At 41.4% G+C, this 24,605-nt stretch overlaps 1 protein-coding gene across 4 annotated transcripts in view; it reads right to left on the reverse strand.

Moving 5' to 3' along the window:
• Window positions 1–23,510, reverse strand: part of PPARGC1B (PPARG coactivator 1 beta) — a 166,792-nt gene extending 143,282 nt beyond the window's left edge. For all 4 annotated transcript variants that reach the window (XR_012473776.1, XM_074212659.1, XM_074212658.1 and 1 more), the window contains exon 1: window positions 23,408–23,510. Coding sequence is in view for 3 of the 4 variants with exons in the window: in XM_074212659.1 (XP_074068760.1) it covers window positions 23,408–23,485 (78 nt within the window). In the remaining variant the exon portion in view is untranslated. The remainder of the gene's footprint in view (window positions 1–23,407) is intronic.
• Window positions 23,511–24,605: the final 1,095 nt, after the last annotated feature.

Genomic DNA, 24,605 nt, shown 5'->3' on the forward strand with positions numbered 1-24,605 from the left:
AAATAGTTTTTAGTTCATTCTTTTTTCAACTCAAAAAAGAGATTTTTTTTTTTTTTTACCAATTTCATTATTTTCTTAGGTTGGAACAAATTGTTCCCTACTTGGGAAAGTCTCAACTGCTCACTTCAGAAGAGGAAAAGATTAAGAGAACTAAGAAGGGAGGAAAGGCAAAAACAATTTTTCAAGTATAATGTCATTTGATCTTACAACAGCTCTATGAGATAAATGCATTTTATCATTGAGGAAACCAAGAGGAAAAAATAGGGTTAAGTGACTTGCCCAGGGTCACTGAGCTAGTAAGTATTTGAGACAGGATTTGAATTCAGGTCTTTCTAACTCTAGGTCCAATAGTCTATCCATGGCACCGTTTTTTTTTTTGCAAGGGGGGCCCAATGCTCAAGAAAGAACATTGATTCCATTGTTAGAAGCACACAGTGCTAGTCCCAAGGGAATAACAACTAGCCTAGAGATGGATGGCTAGCATGGAAGAGATGCTAAAATTGGAGTCCCATTTAATGAGACTTTGGAAAAATTATTTTTTTCTATAGGCTTCAGTTTCTCATCTATAAAATGAGAGCAGATAATCTCCCAAGTCCCTCCCAGTTCTATGATTTGATAATTCTGATTCTCTGATCTGGGTAATTAATCCCACTATTCCTGCCTGGGTTTAAGGAAAAGAAGGAAACACACCTTTTCAGTGAATTGGAGAGATTAGAACTTGCAGGGTGACTATATGGCAGATCCTTTCCCTGGGTAAGGAGATTACTATAAATAATTACCCACTTGGCTAAATAAGAAATTCAGAAGCCCTTGGGGGCTTGGCTTCAAAATGGGCTTCATATCAGAAAGTTTGTCAAGGTCAATATTGAAATGGGGAATACCTCAAAAGCTATTGCCATCTTCCTCTCTCAGTCAAGGACAGATAGACTATGATTCACCCTAGAAAAAATAGTCTTATGGAAAGAGGAAGAAACTCTCTTAACTATCAATGAGGAGATTTTGAGTAACTTACTCCTTTTAAAGTAACTGGTTTAATCTTTCCACTCCATAGAGTGACTTATTCCAAAACTCCATGATTAAACAAAGTGACAATCATAGCCTTCCTAGACTATGGATCTTTTGCCCTTTGAATCTCTTCACAATCTAATACCCCTCTGACCCTAACAAGGGAAAAACAACAAATCTCTGAGACCCTCTCTTCAGAGAAGTGAATGAAGAACAGATATGGTGGATGGGCCTGGGATGAGGCCTGAAGATTTCAGGGTTCTGATACTATTAGGCTTTATAATATAAATAACAAAATGCTATATTCTTGAGATATTAGAATGCTGGAGAATTCACTTCACTTTTCCAATGTGTACAGAACAGATCAAGGGGAAAGAGAAGCTATATGGGGAGGGGAGGAATTCTAGGGAACAGGATCTCTAATCTGTGAATGCAGCAATTTCTTTGGACTATCTCTCAATAATAATATTCATTAGGACTACCTAGAGTTAGATACCTTTGTCTTCTCCCCAAGCCCCCTTTTGACTTCTTTTTAAGTTGCCTTCTCCCTTAAAACATTAGCTCTTTGCTATTTTTTTGAAGAGGAGAAGAAAGGGACAGAGTAAGAAAAATTTGGAACTCAAAATTTTGTAAAAATTAATGTTAAAAATTGTCTTTACCTATAATTGGAAAAACTATTTAAAAAAACTCTCTGAGCATAAGGGCTGTCTTTCAACTTGTATTTTTTTTTTAGCATGCTTGCTCAGTACTTAACATAGCCTGGCACATAATAAGCATTTAATAAACTCTTTGCTGCCTGAGGTGACTATTCCCTAATGAAGGTCAAAGCAACTCCTTGCCAACCCAGAGAGTCATATTCAGTCTTCTAATACCCCATTGCCCTCTCTCCACCCTTCCCCCAACTGCTTACTCAGGAATTAATTTTTTAAATCTCTTTACCCATCCTTCTCCTTTATGCTTATCTCTGAGGAAGAGTTAGTCTTTCTCCTCATTGAAGCCCAGTTCCTCTACCTATGTTCTTAATTCAATTCATATCGTATCTATGCAGATCTTACCCTTCTTGCTCATTTTGGATCCTCACATCTAGATTCTTTTCTCAGTGTCTATTCACAATTAAATCCACCATAATCTGAAAAAAGTCATCATTAGACTCTACTGCCCACTCAAACTTTCAAGGGGAATCTCTTTTACCTTTAAGGATCAAACTTCTAGATAGTATCATTTCCACTCTCCTTCAACTCCTTTATCAAGCACCCACTTTGCAATTCTTCACAATCTGTCTTTACAATCCAATGCTAGAAAGGAATTGTCTATTCCAAGATCATTAGAGATTTATTAACCAATAATTCCAGGCATTTCTCAGACCTCATCCTTGACTTTTTTGTGGCTTGACACTCTCCTAGAAATTTTCATCTTTCTTGTATTCTGTCCTAATTCTCTTCCTGTCTAACTGGTACTGCTTAACTTCCTTAATCATCTATCTCCAGTTTCCCTTAGCATGGGAGGATCCCCAGGGTTCTTTTCTATTTCCTTTTTTTTTCCTTCTTTTGATGATCTCTTCTGTTGCTATGGATTAAAGAATTACCTTTACATAGCTCAATCCAATTAACAAGCATTTATTAAATGCCTACTATGTGCAAGATATATGAGAGATATACAAGAGAAAAATGAAACTGTCCTAGATCTCAATGAGCTTACATTTTGATGATGATGATGATGATGATGATGTTTGTTCTTCATTGTTGAAGACCATGACATCAAAGAAGTGATGCCATGACAAGTACATAAATTGGATTTAAATGAGGGGGGGGAATGCTAAGTTACCACCTCACTTTCTCCTCCGGAGCCATCTGGGTCCAGGGGTCAGATATGAATCAGGACAATTAGAGTTGGCCTTGAATGTGAGGCAAATCAGGGTTAATTGACTTGCCCAAGATCACACAGTACAAGTGTCATGTCTGAGACTGGATTCAAACTCCTGTCCTCCTGACTCTAAGCCACCTAGCTTACATTCTACTGGAGGTTGAAAGTCAGAGACATGCAACATATAGTCAGAGATGTATAAGATATACACAAAACCAGTAAAAAATCTGGCAAAGGAAGCCCACAATTCATTGGAGGAATCAAGAAAGACCTGTGGAAGAAGTAGTACTAGAGCTTGAATTTTGATTGAAGTGGAAAATGAAGGTGAAGAAGGGGAAAATTCTAAGCATGTTAACAGTTCATAGTATAGACATGGAGGCAGGAAATGTGTAATGTCACATTTCTGTTGGATAACATGTAGATAAGTTTGACAAGGATATAGAATACATGTAATTAGCCTAGGGGAAGATAGACTGAAGTCAGTTTGTGAAAGGTTGTAAATACCAAAGTGATTTCTATTTTACCCATATAGGAATAGAAAGCCACTGAAATATCTTGATTGGGGAAATGACAAGGTCATACTTTAGGAATATCATTTTAGTAGAGCAATTTGGAAGATGAATAGCAGAAAAGCGAAGCTGGATGTAGAAAAACCAATTGGGAAACAATGGCAATTATCTAGGCAATAGGTGGAAGGGCTATCTATAACCCTAATGTTTCTCCTGAATCTTAGGGCCTTCATTGATTGTTAATTGGATAATTCCTCCATAGGCAACTCAAAATCAACAAGTCCAATATCTAATACAGTAAAGACATTTTAAAAATGCTTATTGATGGAAGGAACTAATGATCTTCCTCTTTAAACATTCCTACACCCTCCAAACTTCCCTATTTCAGTTGAGTGCATTGCCACAATCACTGCCACCCCGCTTCATGAGCTGAGCCATTCTAGACTCACCCTCTCCCTCATCATTCGAATCCAATCAGTCTTCTTGTCAATTCTCCCATCTCTAACAGCCATATCCTTTTCTCCACTCACATTACAGCCATATTAGTTCAAAACCTCATCTCTACCTTGACTACTATAATAACATCCTAATTGATCTTTCTATTTTTATTCTCTTCTCTCTGCACAACTGCTAAAATGATCTTCCAAAGAGAGTGGTTTGACCACATTCACCTTTCACTGCTCAAAAGCATCCACAGTCCCCCACATTCTAGGAAAAAATATAAATTTCTCAGACTGGTATAGGAGGCCCCTCAAAATTTGTCACCACCTACCTTTCCCTTACTTCATACTACAAGAGTCCTGCATTCCAGTCAAATTGTACTACTAATTATCCCTGAAATTCAACTATCTCTATATAAAGTTTGCCTTTTCAATAAGGGGGAGAGGAAGGAAATGAATTTGGAATTCAACATTTGAAAAAAAATGTTAAATTGGCTTTACATGTAATGAGGGGGAAACAAAATATTAACCTTTTTTTAGTAAGTATCAAGTGCCTGAGGCTGGATCTGAACTCCCATCCTCCTGACTCCAAAAATCTATCTTTAGCCACCTAGCTACCCTTGTCTCATGTATACCTCTATAGTGTATATACCCATTAAAATATGCATCCTATCTCCTTCTTTTTTTTTTTTGGCAAGGCAAATGGGGTTAAGTGGCTTGCCCAAGGCCACACAGCTATGTAATTATTAAGTGTCTGAGACTGGATTTGAACCCAGGTACTCCTGACCCCAAGGCCGGTGCTTTATCCACTACACCACCTAGCCGCCCCTGTCTCCCTCTTTCAATATAAATTCTTTGAAGGCAGGAATGATTTCATTTCTGTCTTTGTATCACAATGCCTGGCATACTTTAATGGTTATTTCTTTGTAGTCCTATCTAGAGCATAACCTTCTTTTCTTGCTGTTCTTGCTATTGTCATCCTGTCTCCTTTTGGGGTGTTCTACACAAAGATTCTAAAGCAATCCCTCCTTCACTCATTATACAGATGAGGAAATGGAGGCAAACAAGGTATAGGGATTTTTCCAGGATCAAACAGCTAATAAGTGTCTGAGACTGGATATGAACTAAGGAAAACGAGTCTTTCTGACTCCAGGTCTGATTTTTTGTGCACTCGTGGAACAACCTCATGGCTTCTAATTTCTTTTAGTCCAAGGTAATGCTTAATACACATCCCTGTATCCCCAGTTCTCTGCATACAGTAACAGCTCCATTCATTTGTGGATTATAATGAAAAATGGTGCTTGAATGTACTCTTGAGTCTTTCTTAATCTCCTCATGGTAAAATTTTGTTTGAATAGAAAAATACAATTTCAGTAGCTTTCCACAGGAAGGCAGGAAATAACATTGATTCCCATTTCTAAAACATTTTAAAATTTATAAAGGGTCTTAAAAGGGTCTTCTTCATAACATACCTGAAATGTAGGTAATATAAGAATTGTCATGCCTATTTTATGGACAAATACAAAGAAATAGAAAACTTGCCCACAGTCCAATAGTTAAAATGTAACCAAAATCAGATTTTTAAACTCAACTTTTTTGATGCTAAGGCCAGTGTTCTTTGTACTACATGGCACTGTTTCTCTCTGATTTAAAAATTATTTCACCCATTATAATTTATAATTTCATCCACAATTAAAAATGTATTCAAAAGCCAAAGCTATGTGGAGAAAAGTTTTCCCTTTTGTGATTACAATAAAATTGACCATTCAGTTCAAGATGGGAAAAGTCACTATATCATTTTTTTTAGGTTTGTTTTTTTTTTTGCAAGGCAATGAGGTTAAGTGGCTTGCCCAAGGTCACACAGCTAGGTAATTATTAAGTGTCTGAGGCCTGATTTAAACTCAGGTACTCCTGACTCCAGGGCTGGTGCTCTATCCACTGCACCACCTAGCCACCCCTCTAGCCACCTCCTCGTAAGTATATCTTGAAAGAATAAGTTAATAACAAGGAGAAGTTTTGGAATAATCCATGAAGTAGTTAAATTAGTATTTAAAGCCCCAGAAACTCAGCTAATACATCCACTCTTGTCTTCAGTCCCAATGAACCTCTAGTGCACATGTGATCAATTCTGGCCAAAAGAGTTAAGCTGAGAAAGCAATTTTCTTCAGCCAGCATCTTTTTCATTTATATTCTTAAATGGATCTGTGATTTCACTGATTTGGATATACCTTCCAGTGATGCAGACTCTACTTAATCCATACCTCCTGCCTAAGCCTTTGTGACTCTCCAATTCCTTCTACAAGTCTGTCATCAAGCAAGCTGAAGGTCTTCCTTTCTTTCTTCTTCTTTTTTATTTTAGGTTTTTTGCAAGGCAAATGGAGTTAAGTGGCTCGCCCAAGGCCACACAGCTAGGTAATTATTAAGTGTCTGAGACCAGATTTGAACTCAGGTACTCCTGGCTCCAGGGCCAGTGCTTTATCCATTGTACCACCTAGTCACCCCCCTTGCTTTCTTCCAAAATAAAATGAATACCAGGGAGTACTAAAGCTATGTATCTGTCACCCTTATACTTGATTCATGATCAGTCCAATTTCTTTAACTATCTAACATTTCTCTGATTCTATCCTTTACTCCAGTAAAATCTTCATTGGTTTTTTTGTTGCATCCTGCTCACACCCACCCCACTTTACACCTCTTCTCTGTCTTCATGTGATACTAATTTTCAATTTTTTGGAGAAAGTTGTACTCCATTATTTCATAAGCAGGAAATAAAAGTGTTCGAACATTTTTAGTAAAAAGGTCTTTCTCTGTTTCCAGAGCTTGGTATATACATCCTTCAAGAAACATCATAATTTTCTGAAGTCAATCTTACTTTCTTTCTTCTATTTAATTCTGGCCCAAACCAATGTCCATTTGTGCTAAATGCCCAAGATGTACATACTGATGGACAAGCAAGATAGAGTGTCCATTCAAAGGCCAAAATTAATTTAAAGATAGAAGAAAGAAGTCATAGGGAATAGACATCATACAATTGAAACCACTCAAGATGCAACTATTTAAAAAAGTAATTTAGAATGAAAAATGAGTAATAGACAACAAAAAGGATATCAACACTGATTATTAAAATTTTATTCTAAGTTTTAACTGATAATAGGCAACACTAGTTTAAACATTTGTATTATACTTTAAAGTTTACAAAGAACTTAACATATATCATCTCATTTTCACAGTACTATGAGGTAGGCACTGTCATTTTATCTATTTTAGAGGGTCACATAACTGGTAAATGATGGAAGTAAGATTGAACTCAATTACTCCTCATTCTAAGTCAATCATTCTATTCACTATGTCACCTTGCTGCCAATCATATGACTTAACAAGAGTATCAAGATTCTTAAATCATCTTGATTTCTAAGGGGGCAGAGAAGGCAGTCAAAGGCAACATTAGTTTAATATATAAATTCATTTACAAAATTTTATAAGGAATGATACCAAATGATAAAAAGCAGTATCACTTCACAGAACAAAAAGAAATAATGGAGGGCAAAATAATTTAAAGAAAGCTTGGCAGGAGAACAAATTAGGCAAAGTTATTATACAGCATTTAAGAATGGAAAGAGGACAACAGACAGAAAAAATAAAGATAATAAACAAAGACTTTTATGACAAACTTTTCACCACTAAGAATAGTAGAGTCACCACACTGGAATTCTAACATCATATCATAGATGTATTGATAGAGGAGGTAAAAATGGTATTAAAAAGAACACAGAAAGGAAAGCAGTTGGATTGGATCAGTGGTAGTACATATAGGAGATTTCATGCTGGAGGCAATAAAACTGTGACGATACTGAGAGGTGTGTGTGTGTGTGTGTGTGTGTGTGTGTGTGTGTGTGTGTGTGTGTGTGTAGAAGAAACCAACAGTGAGGGGAAAAATTCTTATTAATATGGGGTAGGGGTGGGGAGAAAAGACAATCAAAAGAACATCAATAACTAACAAACTACATGCCTACATTTGCATGTATGAAAGTTCATTCTGAGATTCATCCACATTGAGGGAATCCTTGGTAAGACTAGTTATAGGGAACAGATAGGCTTCTGCAAGCAATATTCAACAAGCACCTCATCCTTACTCTCATACAACTGATTGAAAAGATGCAGAGAATATCAGACCCCCACTGTGCTTAGTGATTATTGTTTATAAAAAAAGCATTGATTCCTTAAAGGAACTCTTCCAGAAATAAGGATCTTCCATTTCTTCTGATAAAGTAGAATATTAATTATTAACTAATATTATTTTGAAAAATTTGAAAATTTGAAATTTGAAAAAGGGCCTTTTTTTCAAAAGTTACTGCTTAGAATATATTCTGAATTAGAGTCATAATGACAAATTCACAGGAAAAAGTAAAAAATTTTCTACTTAGCTTCATTTCCCACAAAATTTGGTCTAAGAATTTCAAACACAGGACATGTTCAATAAATAAAAACTGAGAGAAACACCAATGTGCCCTCAGAATTAAATGATTGGAAGGACCCTTAGACATCATGGAGTCCAACCCCCATAATTTTCCAGATGAGGAAAATGAGACCTGGAAAGGGGAAGTGAAGCCCAAGGTCTTATAGCCAATAATGACAGAGCTGTGTCTAGAACCCAGATCACACTTAATTCCTCATCTGGTGTATTTCCTGAACAAAGTCAGTTGGTATCTTGGGAGCTGGGAAGGCTTTCTGTATTGAAATCATTTGCCTATTCCCCAAGGTATCTACATGGTCATAAGAACAGCTCAGTGGGTTCTGCATTCAAGTCTCATTATAGATTCCCTAATAAGCTGTTCCAATTCCCCTGAGAATCATATACTATCAAGACCACCAATCAACTGACTGTATATAAGGTTGGGAATACCAGCACATAGCAGACATTCTGACTGAGCCACAGGTTTCAGGCTCCAAGAAAGAGGCCAAGTTGGGGGCATGTCTTCAAAATTCACCCTAATGTGGCTTCTTTTTTTTTTATAACCACCACTCACCAAACAGCTTCTCTTCCCTTTCTTCCTGGGATCCTCCCTGCGCCCAGGGATGGTATGCTCTCCCTGCTGCCATCCCCTGGAGTCTCAGGTCTCAGTCACTAGGGAGTGGGGAACCACAGAACATAACATGTCAGAGTTGGAAAATGGGCCTCTGAAACTATCTAGTTCAATCCCATCACTTTGAAGAGGAAACAGAGGCCCATAGAGGAGAAATAACTTGTCTAATCTTGTCAGTCCTTGTCAGATATTAGAATTCAAGTCTCCTGTCCACCAAAGGACTCTGCTTACTACTACACTGTCTTTAAGTTCCTGGCAAACTATTTGGACATTTATTAGCATAGGAAATCACTTGACCTCTCTGATAAACCTCAACTTTCTCATCCGAAAAATAAGGATAATTCTCACTAATTGGCATGAGCAAACCATGTTTTAAACATTAAATAGTATATGAATGTGAGCTATCATTATTCTTATTATGTCAAAAAGGAGACAGAAGAAATGTCAAAATTGGAGCTTCATTTTCTAAATCTTTCTGAATAGAAAGTTCAATAGTATAGTAAAATCATCAATCTTGGGCTCAGAATACTTGAATTCCAAGCCTGTCATTGACTCATTAGTATGACTTTAGATATATACCTAGGTGCATAGAGTGCAGAGCTTGGAATCAGGAAAAGTTCAATCCAATCTCAGACACTAACTAGGTGTGTGATCCTAGGTAAGTCATTTAATCCTGTTTGCCTAGTTTTCTTCATGATCTGGAAAAGGAAATGGCAACTAGTTCAGTATCTTTGAAAAGAAAACCCCAGGTGAGGTCACAGAGAGTTGTATACAACTGAACTACAACAACAAATGACCTTAGATTTGTCACTTCTCATTTGCCACAATTACCAAAATATAGATGATGCACTTCCTTTTCTGCTTCACTGGAACATCGTGAGACAAGGATGTAAGATGAGATAATGGATATAAAGTACTTTGTAAACCTTAGAATACTATAGAAATGTCAGCCATTATAATTTCATTAATTATATATCATTTCATAGAATTATTATTTCATAGACTGGCTGACATTTCTGTAGCATTTTAAGGTTTGCAAAAATCTTTTGCATCCATTATCTCATTTAAGCCAACAACCCTGAGAAGCAGAAAGGAGAAGTAGTGGCATCCCTAGTTAAGAGATTTAAAACTCAATTTGCCCATGTTTTTCTCTCAGCTATCTGGGTCTTCCTTGAAGCTCAATTCCAGCCTCAACTAGCTAGACCTTGCTGCCTAAAAAGGAAAAGGGAATCAGGAGAACTGAGTCCAAGCATGGGCTTTACTTATACTTAAAGTAAGCTGTGTGACCATGGCCAAGTCATAGAATCCTATAGTTCTATTACTATTACTACTACTACTACTACTACTACTACTAATAATAATAATAATAATAATAATAGGTAATAGTAATATAGCCACAACAATAATAATAGTAATAACTAGTATTTTTAGAGTAAGTTAAGGGTGCACAATGTCTCACCTAGATTATGTCTTTTGATCTTCACAACAGCCCTCTGAGGTAAGAGCTATTGTTATAAACATTTTATAGGTGAGGAAACCAAGGCTGAGAAAGATTATATAATTTGTCTAGAGTCACATAGTTAGAAAGTGTCTTCAATGGATTTAACTCATCTCTAGAGCATGCATCTTCTCTAGAATATCCCAATAACTGGCTATCTACCCAAGATTTGTTGGGGCAAAGAATATCAACTATTCTCATATCTTCATGGGCACATGACAAAACTTAGGTAAGGTGAGAAATGCAAGTTTGAAGGGAAGTAGTACTTCCCCTAAAGAAACTGAATTGTACCTCATACAAAGGAATCTGCCATAGAAAAGGCAAATGTTAAGAGGCATGCATCCACAAAAGAACAGTGAAACCCCAAGGGAGAGACACAGTACTGATAATCCATCCTCTACCCCAGGTTCATTGTCACCCAAAAGAACACACAAAGACCATCTCATATATTTAGCCTAAATTTATTTTAATTTTTTTTATTAAAGGATTAAAATTGAACATCAATGTAGCCAACTAAATTTGCTTGGTAACTATTTGCATTTAAGTTAATTACTTTCAGTGCATAAAGTATTGTAACAAGTTTTTAGCAACTTCCTACACAACATGGTAGATCAAGTTCTAGATTTGTCAAGAAGAGAGGCATGAGCTAAAATTCTATCTCTGACACTGGCTATGTGAGCCTGCTGATTCCATTAGCAACTCTATCCTCAGTTTCCTTATGTGTAAAAAGAGCAAATGGTACTTCACAGTCTATAAGATTTCTCCCTTCTAGCTCTAAATCCAAGATCCTCCAATGCCTCTTGGTTCACAGCAGGATTATTTATTTGTTCATTCATTCTCATTCACTATTCTGCTCATGGGACCTAATTAGTATGTACTCCATTCTTCTGGTTCTGCTTTTTTTTTTAACTTTGCATTCCAATTATTTTTTAATGCACAATTCCTGGGACTATGAATACCAGCCAACTAAACTACTTTTTAACCTTTTCAAATATATCTGGCACTATAGATCAAAGAGTAGATTCCCAAACAAAGTTTAAGAAAAAAATCTCACCACCATCACCACTTTTCACCTGCACTGTTTATCAGGAAACAAATCCTGACAGAGAAACAAATCCATGACAGAGAAAAAGTGATTTTTGGACATTTACATTTACAAAAATTACAAAGGCTTTGCCATTCTTGGTTCTCCAAGGCCATGCCCACATTCTAGTTGCAAAGGCTTTGGTCCTAGTAACAGATCCAAAGACAAGCTTAACTAGGTATAAAGCACCTTACAAAAATACTGAATGGTTCATGACTAGAAGAGGGGCAACTGGGCAATTAACTCTTGGGAACTGGTATTCCACAAAAGATAAAACCATAAAACAGAATTAATGCTGCTGCCACCTACTCTTTTCCTAGTAAAGGTAGCTGGTGGCACAGTAGATGGAGCACAGGCCCTGGACTCAAATATTCTGTAGCAGTATGACCCTGAGCAAGTCACTTGACCTGGATTGTCTCAAAAAAATATTAGTCAGTCAAAAAGCATTTACAAAGTGCTTACTTTGTACCAAGTGGTAGGAATATAAAGAAAAGTAAAAACAGTCCTTGCCCTCAAGAAACTTACATTCTAATTTTGGAGAAAACGTGGAAAATACAAAGTATCTAGTAGATATTTACAGAGTAGGTGAATATCATTAGCAACTTGGGGGAGGAAGGGCTGTGAAAGATTTTCTGCAGAAGGTGGGAATTGAGCAGAATCTGGAAGGAATCCAGGAAAACTAAGAGAGGAGGGGTAAGCAGGTAAAATATTCCAAGAATAGAGGACAGTAGCTTGAAGAAAGGAGACAAGGATGTGATTCAAGGAACATCAAATGAACTAGAGTATCATAGGGATCATAGAATGCTTGGAAGGGAGTCAAGAGCAAGAAGATTGGCAAGGTAGGAAGGGGTCAAGTTAAGAAGAGCTTCAAAATACCAAACGAAGGATTTCATATTAGATCCTAGAGGTAATAGGAAGCCATTGGAACTCAACTGACTGCGATGTGGAGGTAACATGGTCAAAACTACACTACAGGGGCGGCTAGGTGGTGCAAGTGGATAGAGCACTGGCCCTGGAGTCAGGAGTACCTGAGTTCAAATCCGGCCTCAGACACTTAATAATTACCTAGCTGTGTGGCTTGGGCAAGCCACCTAACCCCATTGCCTTGCAAAAACCTAAAAAAACAACAAAAAAAAACAACAAAAAAACTACACTACACTACAGAAAATCCACCTTGGCAGCTAAGAAAAACTTAGGTATTGCAATAGTCCCAGTAAGAAAAGATGAGAACTTGAACTTAGGGGTGGTATCTATATTAACAGACAAAAAAAGACTATTTGTTGTTGTTGTTGTTGTTTGGTCATTTCAGTCATGTCCAGCTCTTCATAATGCCATCTGGGATTTTCTACTAGAGTGGCTTGTCATTTCCTTCTCCAGTCCATTTTAGATGAGGAAACTCAGGCAAACAGGGTTAAGTGACTTGCCTTCAGGGTCACACAGCTAGTAAATGTCTGAGACCCTGGCCTCTATGCATTTCACCACCTGGCTATCTAACAACCATCTATTGACATTAAGGAATAGGATTCTTTAGTTAATAAATTGAATAAATAATTGAATAAGTTCTTTTCCCTAGATTCTGGAGTTTATAGTGTCAGGTCCTTTGTCCAATGGCTTAAACTTCAGAGTTGACAGAAATCACAAAACACAGCAAATAGCCTAATAAATATAGTAGGAGTCTAATAAATGCTAGTTGGCTAACAAGACCATTGAGGATATAAACTAGCTTTATTTTCATATTCTCAGAACTTAGGCACATAGTAGCCACTTAAGAAATGCTCCTTTATTGATTGATTGATGAAAAGAAATAGAGGTTCTATCTAGGTCATTGAGGAGATCCTCTAAGGAGGGTTTAAGGAAACTTTCACCAATGAGCTCATAAATCTAGTCAAATGGTATATTTTTAAGGCTTTCTTCAATGTTCCTTATGTGTTATGCCCCCAAGCACATACCTACCTGACCTCTCCCTAAGTGTCTAGTCTGTTTGCCCTCTTTTATCTTTCAGGAATGATTGTGCAGGTCCAAAGGAACAAAATTTTCCAACAAGTAAATCTCCTCTAAATCAGAGCCTGGCATGGAGGACAAAAATTAGAAGAACCATAAGCACAACTACATTCCAGACCCTTAGGATTCCTGAACTAAAAGGGTACAGCTCACCAGTATAGAATCCAATCCAATCATCAAATGCTGAAAGTACAATTAATAAAAAGAAAGACAATTGCTGCCCTCAAGGAACTATAATCTAAAGGAGGAGGCAGGAAAAAGGTAGGAAGAGATGAGGACAGGGAAGCCCAAATATCTATCTACAACCAGGAGCTAGGTTGTTTGTTTTTTTTCCTCCTAACTAAAATTTAAAATTTAGAAATACTCATCCTATAGAGAATGCATCTGTTAGAATGTTCTTAAATTTGTAATTATACCCAAAGAGCAATCATACTATACATACCCTTTGATCCAGCAATACCACTGCTCAGTCTGTATCCCAAAAAGATTTTTAGAAAAGGGAAAATAAACCACTTATACAAACATATTTATAGCAGCTCTTTTTTTGGTGACAAAGAATTAGAAATTGAAAGGATATCCATCAACTGAGGGATGTCAAATAAGTTGTGGTATATGAATATAATGGAATACTTCTGTACTATAAGTATTGACAATCAAATAGAAAAGCAGGGAAAGACTTACATGAACTGATACAAATTGAAGTGAGCAGAACCAGGAGAGCACTGTACATAGTAACAACAACATTGTATGATTATCAACTATGACAGACATAATTATTCTCAGTAATACAATGATCCAAAACCATTCCAAAGGTTTCATGAAGAAAATTGCTACTCACAATGCAAACTGAAGCATACTACTTTCACTTTTTTGTTTGTGTGTTCTTCCCCTTTTTAATCTGTTCCTTCTTTCATAACATGTCTAATACAAAAATATATTTACATGATTGCACATATATAACCTATATCAATTTGCTTAGGAAGAGGAAAATGAAGGAGGGAGGAAGAAAATTTGGAACAAAATTTTCAAATGAATGTTAAATTTTGTCTTTGCATGTAATTAGAAAAAATAAAATATTATTTTAAAGAAAAGAATACTCTTGGGGTGGTACAAGAGGTAGAAAAAAATTCAAAAAGGTAAGGGAGACACAGGATTCAGGAGGAAAGAAAAGTGTTTTCTAAGAGAATGATCCTGGGGATATAAATTGCAGATAAGGATTAAAACTTCAAAAGCTAAAGAATTCTCAGGTAGGGAACTCAAGAGTCTAAAAATCCTTTTCTTCTAACAAAGAATCTGTCTCCTTTGGAACTCAACAAAAAAGAACTTTCTCTCTAGATTCTTCTAATAATGTCAACAGCTAGAGTACCACCACAAACTTAAATATTCAGATTTTAGAATAACTCCTACCTCTCTCAGTTCAGCAGGTCTTACTCAAATAACCCCGGAGGTTCTTTAAAACATAGACATTCCTTACCTCCTTTTTCTCAGTAATGTTCTAGTTCATGCCTCATCACCTCTAGCCATTATTACTCCTAATGGAGTAATAGAGTAACTAGGTGGTTCTGTGGATGACAAAGATGATAAGGAGAAGACAAGCAACAGAAAATAGCAATCATCTACACAAATGATCTTATTATACCTAAGTACCAGCTTCAATAATAAGAATTTTACAGGGGCGGCTAGGTGGCACAGTGGATAGAGCACCGGCCCTGGAGTCAGGAGTACCTGAGTTCAAATCCAGTCTCAGACACTTAATAATTACCTAGCCGTGTGGCCTTGGGCAAGCCACTTAACCCCATTTGCCTTGCAAAAAATAAAATAAAACAAAAAAAAGAAATATAATCTGATGAGAAATGAAAAAGAAAGCTGAACTTGGATTTAGGAAAATCAGAGTTCAAATTAATCTTGCCTCAGGCATTTACTAATTCTGTGACCCTGGGCAAGCAATTTAGTTAACCTCTTTGGGTCACAGTAGTCTCATCTGTAAAATGAGGTTGATCCCAATGACCTCTTAGGTCCCTTCTAGGTTTAAATAACCTATGATCCTTCCTACCATTCCCTCTCTTCACTAAACCAGGCGGCCAAAAATCACCTTCTTATTCACAGCTCCCTGGTAATGTCATCGTGATCCTACTTAAAACCATTCAAGGCTTACCATTTCCTATGGGGAAAAAATCCTTTTTCCTTTCCCAAGTAATCTATGTCTTCTACAATCTGGCTCCAATCTTGTTTCCCACTCCTCCCTTATATAATACAACTCCCATCTCAAGTCAAATTGGTTTTGTTTTCTCCAAAGGCAATGTCCTCAACCAGGAATCCTATCCCTGTCTACTTACCTTAATTTCCCCTTTCACCTCCTCCACCACTCAATATTTCCCAATCTTCTTAGTGGCCTTTCTCCCCATTTCTACTTCCAAAAGCATTAGAACTTCCATCTTTATTCTTCACTTGGCCAGTAGGACTACACTATATTATTATATACCTCTTCTTTATGGTATTCATTGTTTCCCCTACTGAAGAGTCTCTTAGACTTCATTGTGAGTTCCCTTCCCTCTACCCCCCCACACACACATTTTCACTCCCCTCCCTGTGCCTAACATAATACTCACTTTCTTAAGAGCTGCTCAATAAATATTTGGTGGTGGGGAATGATAGAGTTGATCATGCAAGCAAAGGAAATTAGACCAAGAAAGATCAAAGAACAGTCTGCTGCTACTAGGGACCAAATAAATCTCTCTCAACTTATGCCCTTTTCTCCGTTAGCAGTTTCAATTCAAGCCAAAGCTATCACAATGGATCAGGTACCAGAATTCTTTTTTTTTTTTAGATTTTTCAAGACAATGGGGTTAAGTGGCTTGCCCAAGGCCACACGGCTAGGTAATTATTAAGTGTCTGAGACTGGATTTGAACCCAGGTACTCCTGACTCTAAGGCTGGTGCTCTATCCACTTTGCCACCTAGCCGCCCCTAGATACCAGAATTCTTTGTGAATAACCTGCAGCCAGAAATCAGAGAGGTGAGTCACTTTTTGTTGCCAGGTCTTTTCACCATAGCAACCTTAGGGAGTCAGCTCCGGGGACCAGATTGCTGGCAGTCTCCACAGGGTAGTGTTTCTAAAGCTCACTCACACTCTCTCTGAGCTAAATTATTGTATTCTGCCAAGAAGTCACAAGAAATAAACACAATAGCTGGGTTGCCATGGAACATAGCTCTAAATGGAGCTGAACACCCAAATCATGATTCCCTAGGTAGAAGGATGGGACAGTGGAACAAGAAGCCACCTAGGGAGTCAACAGATTTGTATTCCAGTTCTAACTAGCCTACTACTTACTGTCTACATGATCCTGAACAAGTCATTTCCCTTCTCCTGACCTCAACTTCTCTATTTGTAAAGTGAGGGGTTTGAACTACAGTACCTCTCTAGCAGTAGCATGTAATTTTCCATTTTCTAAATTCTCTTCCCACTCTGACATTAGATTCTAAGGCCTTTAAGTTATGATGCTCTCTGGTTTTTGTTTTGTTTTTTTAGGGTTTTTTTGCAAGGCAAATGAGATTAAGTGGCTTGCCCAAGGCCACACAGCTAGGTAATTATTAAGTGTCTGAGACTGGATTTGAACCCAGGTACTCCTGACTCCAGGGCCGGTGCTTTATCCACTGCGCCACCTAGCCGCCCCTGCTCTCTGTTTTTGAGGCCCTTTCTAGCCTTAATGTTCTGAGTTCTGCATTTCTAACCTTGTCCACAAGAAGTTTCAATGGGCATTAGTTGATGATGGTGCTCTATTCCTAGACCAGAGCTAACCCTCTGACCTTTTGTCCCCTTTTCTGACACTCTTTGTTCCTTTATCTCCTTCCCTCCTCCATAAAACAAAAAAAAAAAGAAAAAGAAAAAGAAAAAAGAGAAGAAACCTCCATCCTTTCATTTGTAGGTGGTACTGAGACCACCAGAAAGTCCTTCATGGATGCCAAAAACTAGTATCTTAGCTGATAAAGCCAAATCACACTAGGAGAGGAAAAAAAAAAAGTCAATCAACCCTCAGAGCTCAGCCATTCAAACTGGGTTGGTAACTGTTTCTTTATACAGCATTTCATCTCATGTCTGGAATGTTTTACCTCTCCACTTCTACCTCCATCTACTTCTATCTCACAGAATCTCTCATTGTCTTAAAAGTAGAGCTCAGGTGGCAATTTTTACATGAGGCCCCCTCAAACTAGGCCTCCTCCTATACTCTATACATTCACTATGAGAACTTGTCCCCTCCTGAAATTAGTTTTTTTATATATTTATAATTTTTTGTGCATTTGTTATATCTTCCCACCCCACTCCCACCACCAAATATATGTTCTTGGAGAGAAGACTTTCATTTTCCTTTTTTTCCCAAAACCTAATACAGTGTTCTTTACCCTAGAGTAGGCACTGATACATGGTTATTGAATTGAACCGTCAAGGAGAGGAAGGAGAAAAGAGTAAAGGTAATGCTAAATAATACTTTTGTCCATGAAAGTGTAGTTTTGGGCCCGGAGAACAGGGACTGATCTGTAAGATTTAGGGAGCTGGAAGGCATCTTCTGAGTCCAGGCTTCTTTCTCCATTTTGTAGGACTATGGCCCAGCAGCCACTATGTTACTACTGGCCTATCTGGGGTCTCAAGTCATCGACTGTAGATTAGAAAGAATGATGAGGGGCAGCTAGGTGGCACAGTGGATAGAGCACCAACCCTGGAGTCAGGAGTACCTGAGTTCAAATTCAGCCTCAGACACATATAATTACCTAGCTGTGTGGCCTTGGGCAAGCCACTTAACCCCATTGCCTTGCAAAATCTAGAAAAAAAAAAGAATAATGAGTTGCCCATCACCTGGTAGCCAACTCTACTCAGTATATAAATCAAATCACCAAAGCTTATTAAGTGCCTATTGTGAAGAGAGTCTCATACCCTGTAATGAAAAACCTAAGAGTACAGGTTCAGGAGATGAGAGTTGAAAGGCACCTTAGGTCATCTATTGATACTCCCCACCCCAATCCCTTACAGTGGAAGAAACTAAGGCTTAGTTTACTTTACTTTACTTTAGAAGCTTACTTACCCAAGAAAAGAGGTAGCAGAAATAGTTTTTTTTCTAATCCAGTTATTTCCCTGTTATCAGCAAGTTATATTGCATATAGAAAATAGTTGCCAGTCCAGTTTGATTGACTAAGCTTTGAGAGTTGATTAACTTTTTGGTTTTTTTCTCTCCTAGTGTGCCTCAGCTAAGACACTAGTGTTTTTGTATCCATGAAGGACTTTCTGGAGTTCTTGCAAATGAAAGGATGGAGGTTTCTCCTCCTTCCTGAGGTTTCTCAGAGGATAGGAACTCTAGCGGAGGGAAGAAGTACCATCAATAACAAATTGAAGCTTCTTGAGTATAGAGCTAGTGAAATAGGGCTGGGGTAGTCAAGCAGGGAGAGAGCAAAAGACTGTTGTTGTTATTCCAGAGAATGGCCTATTTGCTCCACCTTGCCTCTCCAGTCTTGACAAGGGCTTCCTGGAGGGGATGGATTTCAACTGGGCTTGGACAAATATGTAAATTTCACATTAAATTGTCTAATATGGACATTTTAAAGTTTTTGTATTTTTTAGAAAATTCTTTTTAAAAAATTCTATTTTACAAGCTCGTGAGTTTAAGAGATAATTTTTTTGTTCTTCGTATAGCAAAATGATCATATTCATGTATTATCTTGTTTATAACAAAAAAATTTAAGTTAAAAAAGGAACAGTTAGGCTTTGGGAAAGGATGGACAAAGGAAACAGTCTAAGCAAATGAAAATAAATTTTTTGAGACCATGAATTCATAACAGATACTAACCCTTTCCAGGGGAAATGTTAAAACCCTTTGACAACCTAATTTCTGTCTGCTTCAAGCTGAGCCCCTGAAGCACTTAGGAGACTCCAGAGCAAGAAAGACAGTTTACAGTAACCCAGGCTTAGCCACAAAAAAAGCCTTTTAAACCCAGAGACTGAATTACCTTCTCATCCACATCCCCCAGGGAAGTGTGAACCAGACAGATGAGAAATGGAGGAAGGGATGGAAGGAAAGAGGTATGACCAATGAGAGGTTCTGATGCAAAATGATGTCTATCCCCTATGTCTAAGGGATAGTCTGACATAGAGGAACAAAATCCCAGAGTCACAAGACCTGGATTTCAATTCAGATTCAGATACTAACTTTCTTTATGACCTTAGTAAGTTTTTCTTTCTTTCCTTCTTTCTTCTTTCCATTCATTAGGTGATAAATAGCATCTATTCAAGTATTCTTAATGATGAGGTAAAGGTGCTGATTAACTAAACATAAGAAATTGAAGTTAGAAGAATTTTTTATTTTTCCCTTCTGTCTACAAACAATGGCAACAATGTCCTTTCTCTTCTGGAGAAAGTTTAAAAAAGAGAGACCAAAATTAGTTTTCCCTCTGCCAGGAACATTTGGGATGCACTCTCTATAAAGAATACAGTCCCTGACCTTATCACTGCTTAAAACCAAATAGAACAGAAAACCCTTTTTTTAAACAAAAAGAATATCATCAGTCATGATTATCCTTGAAAATCCAGAATGGCAATGGGGGGGGGGGAATCAATTTAACTGTAGATCAAACTTGAAGCAAGAAACTGGACAAGAGATGGAATGGAGTATAATAGAAAATGCATGAAAGTGGAAGTCAGGAGGTCTGAGAGTAAGTGTGACTCCTCTGCCATCACCTCTTTAGATGACCTTGGACAAAACATTTCATCTCTCCTGGCCTCAGTTTCCTCATTCATAAAATGAAAGGATTGGACTAAATAATGACTTGAGGTCTCCAAATGACTTTAGGTCTCTGCCAGCAATCACACTATGTTGCAAGTTCTAAGGTCCCTTCCAACTCTGACATTCTGTATTCTATGTTTCAAAGTCCTTTCCATCTCTAAGTATTCTGTATTCTGTCTTTTATGGTCCCTTCCAGTCGTAAATCTCTGTTTTTTTAAGCTCAAAAGTCCATTTTATTTCTGACATTCTTATGTTCTCAACTTGTTGAGAACTTAGCTCAGTCTATGAACCAACTATATTTTTTGATTTACATCAAGGCTGTGATAGTTACGATATAATTTCCCCGGTTGTACCAGTAGAGATCACTACACACCTTTAGTCTTACCAAGTGGAGTGAGAATGATGAATAAATGCTCTGGTTAACTTTCACTAATCCTTTTCTGACACTTTTTATCTCTTCACAATTCCCCCAGGGAATTCCCCGACTAGGAATCTTTTGCAGAATTGCTAAACAGATAAGGAATAACTAAGTAAATAATAGAAATCATACCTAAAATTTCTGTGAAGGCTGTCTCCCTCGCCTTCTGGCACTGGCAGAGTCAGGAGAAACAGTGCCAGTCCTAAACTCCTCAAATAATCTTGTGTAAATGAGGGCCCCTTTGAAATCAACCTGTATTAAGAGCCTACTATGTGCACCTGCGTTAGGCAGTGTCCTCCCCTGTAACAGAGGGTGGAACGACAAGGTATCCAAGGCCCCCTTCAAGCTCTGACATTCCGGCTTCTACATGGAATGTCCTATGACTTTTACCTCCTTAATTGGAGAACTGAGTTTGTGCTAATAATGCTTCATGGAAAGCTCCGTGACTCCCCAGGAAGCCAAGGGACACGGTAATCTCTTACAGTGTAGTCCAGGGCGGTCCTTGGAAGCCGCCTCCAGACTACAGCTACAACAGCGAAGCATGTGACAGCGGCGGCGGCGGCGGACCGGAGCATTCGCTGCAGTTTCGTCAGAGGTAAAGGTAGCAGCACCCAGCAGAAGCCTGCACAGCCTGCGCCACCCTCGCGAGCGCGCGCACACACCGTGACACACATACCCCCACACACAGACACACACACGGACGGACAGACAGGCCGGCAGCGCGCGGCGGCCACCTGCACGCACACAGACCCAAGCCCATCCCCGCCCTGCCAGGGACCACCGATTCTGCAAGCGCGGGTCCCATGCCGCCGGACCTCCTTTGCATCAGACCCTGCTCCCGAAGAGGTGCAGCAGCGAGAGGAAATGCCTGCGCGTGCAGGCCAGCCGCGGCCCGCAGAGCGGACTGCGGAGCCCAGGCTGCTCATCCGGGCTCGCCAAGCGGGGCATCCCTCCCGGGGGGCAGCGGCCCCGAGGGCCCGATGCTCAGCCTTTGGGAGGCGCACAGTCCGGGGGCCTCGGGAGCGGCTTCCTCCCATTCGAAGGTTCTTCGCCGCGCTGGGAACGCCGGCGTTTCAGGGAGAGGCCCCACGGCAGGACGCTAGCGAAGCCGTTACGTGCCGGAAGGCTTAGAATTGATAACTTCGGGGAGCCTGGGAGGACCTTTTTTTGCTGTTTGATCTTTTCATATCACATTACATAAAACCGGCCGGCCGGCCTTTCTCCAATGCCTCCTCTCCACCCCCACCCCCGATTCGGCTCTGTGAGAACAGCCCCCCAAAGACTGGCAGCTCCTAATAAAGTTCACCTCTCCCTTCCTTCCCTTCCCCTCCTCTCCATCACCCAGGCCAGGGGGACGTACAGAAGCGCACTTGACACAGTAGGGAGAGAAGTGACTTAGAACCGGGGGGAGGCCGGAGTCTCCAGCCAGATTCAGTCCACCCACCCTGCAAGTCACGAGGGGGAGGGGGGATCCAACTGACCCACCACTGCAGAGCTGCCTAATTTAACCCCTGGAGGCCTATTCTAGAAATCCTGCCTTAGGCTGCTTCAGCCGAAGGGGTTATGGACCAGATTCGAATTCGACGGCATCCGCAGTCAAAGATCCTAATCATCTGCTACAGAGGAGAAGCTCCAAACTTCCATAGGCAGCCGGGGAGAGGTGGACAGCAAAAGGACCGGGGGGGGGGGGGGGGGGTCGGCGGAGGGGGGGGGGGTTAAGGACTCAGAGGCTGCAGATGGATGCACCGCTCCTGGCCCCCTTCTTTCGTGTCACGCGGGGTATGCAGCAAATCCGGGCACGTTTTTAAATAGCTAACTCCTCTAGGAGGCTCACCCCAAGACTTTGAGGGAGGCTTCCCCCGGCGCCAGGTCCCTGGCTGTCACGCAGCACGTGAGCCGCACGCCGCAGGAGCCGCGGCGCCCCCTCCCCCCCAGTCCACTGCGTCTCCCCAGCCAGCCACACTCACCCCAGAGGCTAGCGAGGCGCCCTGCGCGGCCGGACCCGGACACGGGTCTAAAAGGAAATCCCAGAGCTGGGCGACTTCCCTCAATCGCAGCACCCACGTGTCCCGCAGAAAGCCGAGCCGAATGGGCGCCAAAGCCCGGAGCGGAGAGCTGGCAACTTTAAGGGAACTCCGAGCTGCAGGGAGGTGCTGAGGTGCTGGGGGGCTGCGGGGTGAGCCTCCCGCTCCACACCGGCGGGGCCGCACGCCGGGCCGGGCCGGGCTAGGCGGGGGACAGGCGCGCGCGGGGAAGGGGGGCTGGAAGGGGTCCTCCGGCCGCCGGCCCGCTAGCCCCCCGCTCCCAGCCCCCCCCCCCAGACGTGCGGCTCTGCCCCGGAGCTACAGAGGGGCGCGAGGCGCGCGCCCCCCGCCCAGCACCCCAGCCCTGGCGCTGGGTTCCAGCCTGAGGCTCCTGACACCCGGCTTTCGGGTCGCGACTGACTGCAGCAAGGGAGACCTCCCCGCTCCCCGCGGCCGGCTCGCCTTCCAGGGGTGCGGGGCGCTCCCGGGGGGAGGGGCTGGGGGCGCCCGGGGGCGGGGGCGCCCCGCGGCCCCCGGTGACAGCACTCCCGGGGCGCACGCCGGCGCGCGGGGGTCTCCGGCCGCCGGCGGGCACTGCCGCAGACACAGCGCCCCCTCCTCCCTTGCTCCCTCCCTTCCTCCCGGGGCCCGGGGGGCCGCGGCGCCGGCCTCCGGCCCCCAGTGCCCCCGCCCCCGGGGCCCCCGGCCTTACCTGGCTGTCAGAGAGATAGTTGAAGAAGAAGGAGGAGAGCTCCTCATCCAGCAGCGCGCCGCAGTCCGACCCCGCCATCTTCCAGCAAGCAGCCCCAGCCGCGGCAGCGTGGGGGAGTCGGCGCCGAGCAAACCGGCCGGGGGCGGGGAGGGGAGCAGGGGAGGGGCGGGGAGGGGCGGGGGGCGGAGCTCCGGCCCCGGCTGCTGCAGCCCCGGCCGGCCCAGGCGGAGCCCGGGGCTCCAGGCCCGGGGGGCCCCGGCTCCCGGCTCGCGCTTCCCGGGCCTCCCGGGGAGCCCCTCGACAAGGGGTGACGGCTCCCTCCTCCGGAAGACCCCTGCCTCCTCCCGGGCCCCCCCACAACCAGGCCCCCGGGCCGCCCCGGGCTCTAGGTGACAGGCGCCCAGGCAGCCGCCTCCGGCGCGATCCGAGAGGAATATTATCTTTTCTTTCATTCATTCATTCCACAAATATGCATCAGGAGCGTCTCCTGCGTGCTCGGCCCTCGGAGGGACAGAGAGGTGAACAAGTCCCAGCCCTCAGAGCCCACTGTCTAGCTGGGGAAGATAAAACACGAACCACTACAATACAAGGCGATATCTGATCAGCCTAGGTGCAATAGGAATCGAGAGGAGGGAGTCAGGAGGCACTATACAGCTGCTGTGGTGGAATGAGCCACGAATGACTGCTCAGGAGGCCTGGATTCCAGTCCCGCTCCTGCCAATAATCACTTGGTGACTTTGGCCAAGCAGAATGCCGGATCTGGGCCTCTACTTCCTCCTCTGCAAAATGAGGGGACTTAGCTAGCCTCTTAAGATCTCTTCCTTTGACTCTGCTATCCAAAACACTGGATTCACTTCGTCAAGCATGTATTAAACACTACTAGATCTGCAAGGCATTTCACTAGGCCCTGAGAATGCAGAGATGGAAAAGAATGAAGCTGTCCCTAACTTCAGGGAGACTATAGTCAGATTATCAAGGAAGTAGAGGACCTGAGGAATAATATGAAATAGGTCTGGAAAGACAGGCTGTAACTAGATGTGAGAGCATTAAAAATCTTAAAGGATTCTGTATTTTATCCTTCAGCCAGTTAGGATGCACTAACATTTCTTGAGAAGGGCAGCGATGAGCAACAACAATATTTAGAAATATCGTTGTGAAAACTGTGTAAAGAATGGGTTGGAGAGGGGAGAAGTTGGAT

Source organism: Macrotis lagotis, chromosome 1, assembly GCF_037893015.1.
Source record: "Macrotis lagotis isolate mMagLag1 chromosome 1, bilby.v1.9.chrom.fasta, whole genome shotgun sequence".
Classification (NCBI taxonomy): domain Eukaryota; kingdom Metazoa; phylum Chordata; class Mammalia; order Peramelemorphia; family Peramelidae; genus Macrotis; species Macrotis lagotis.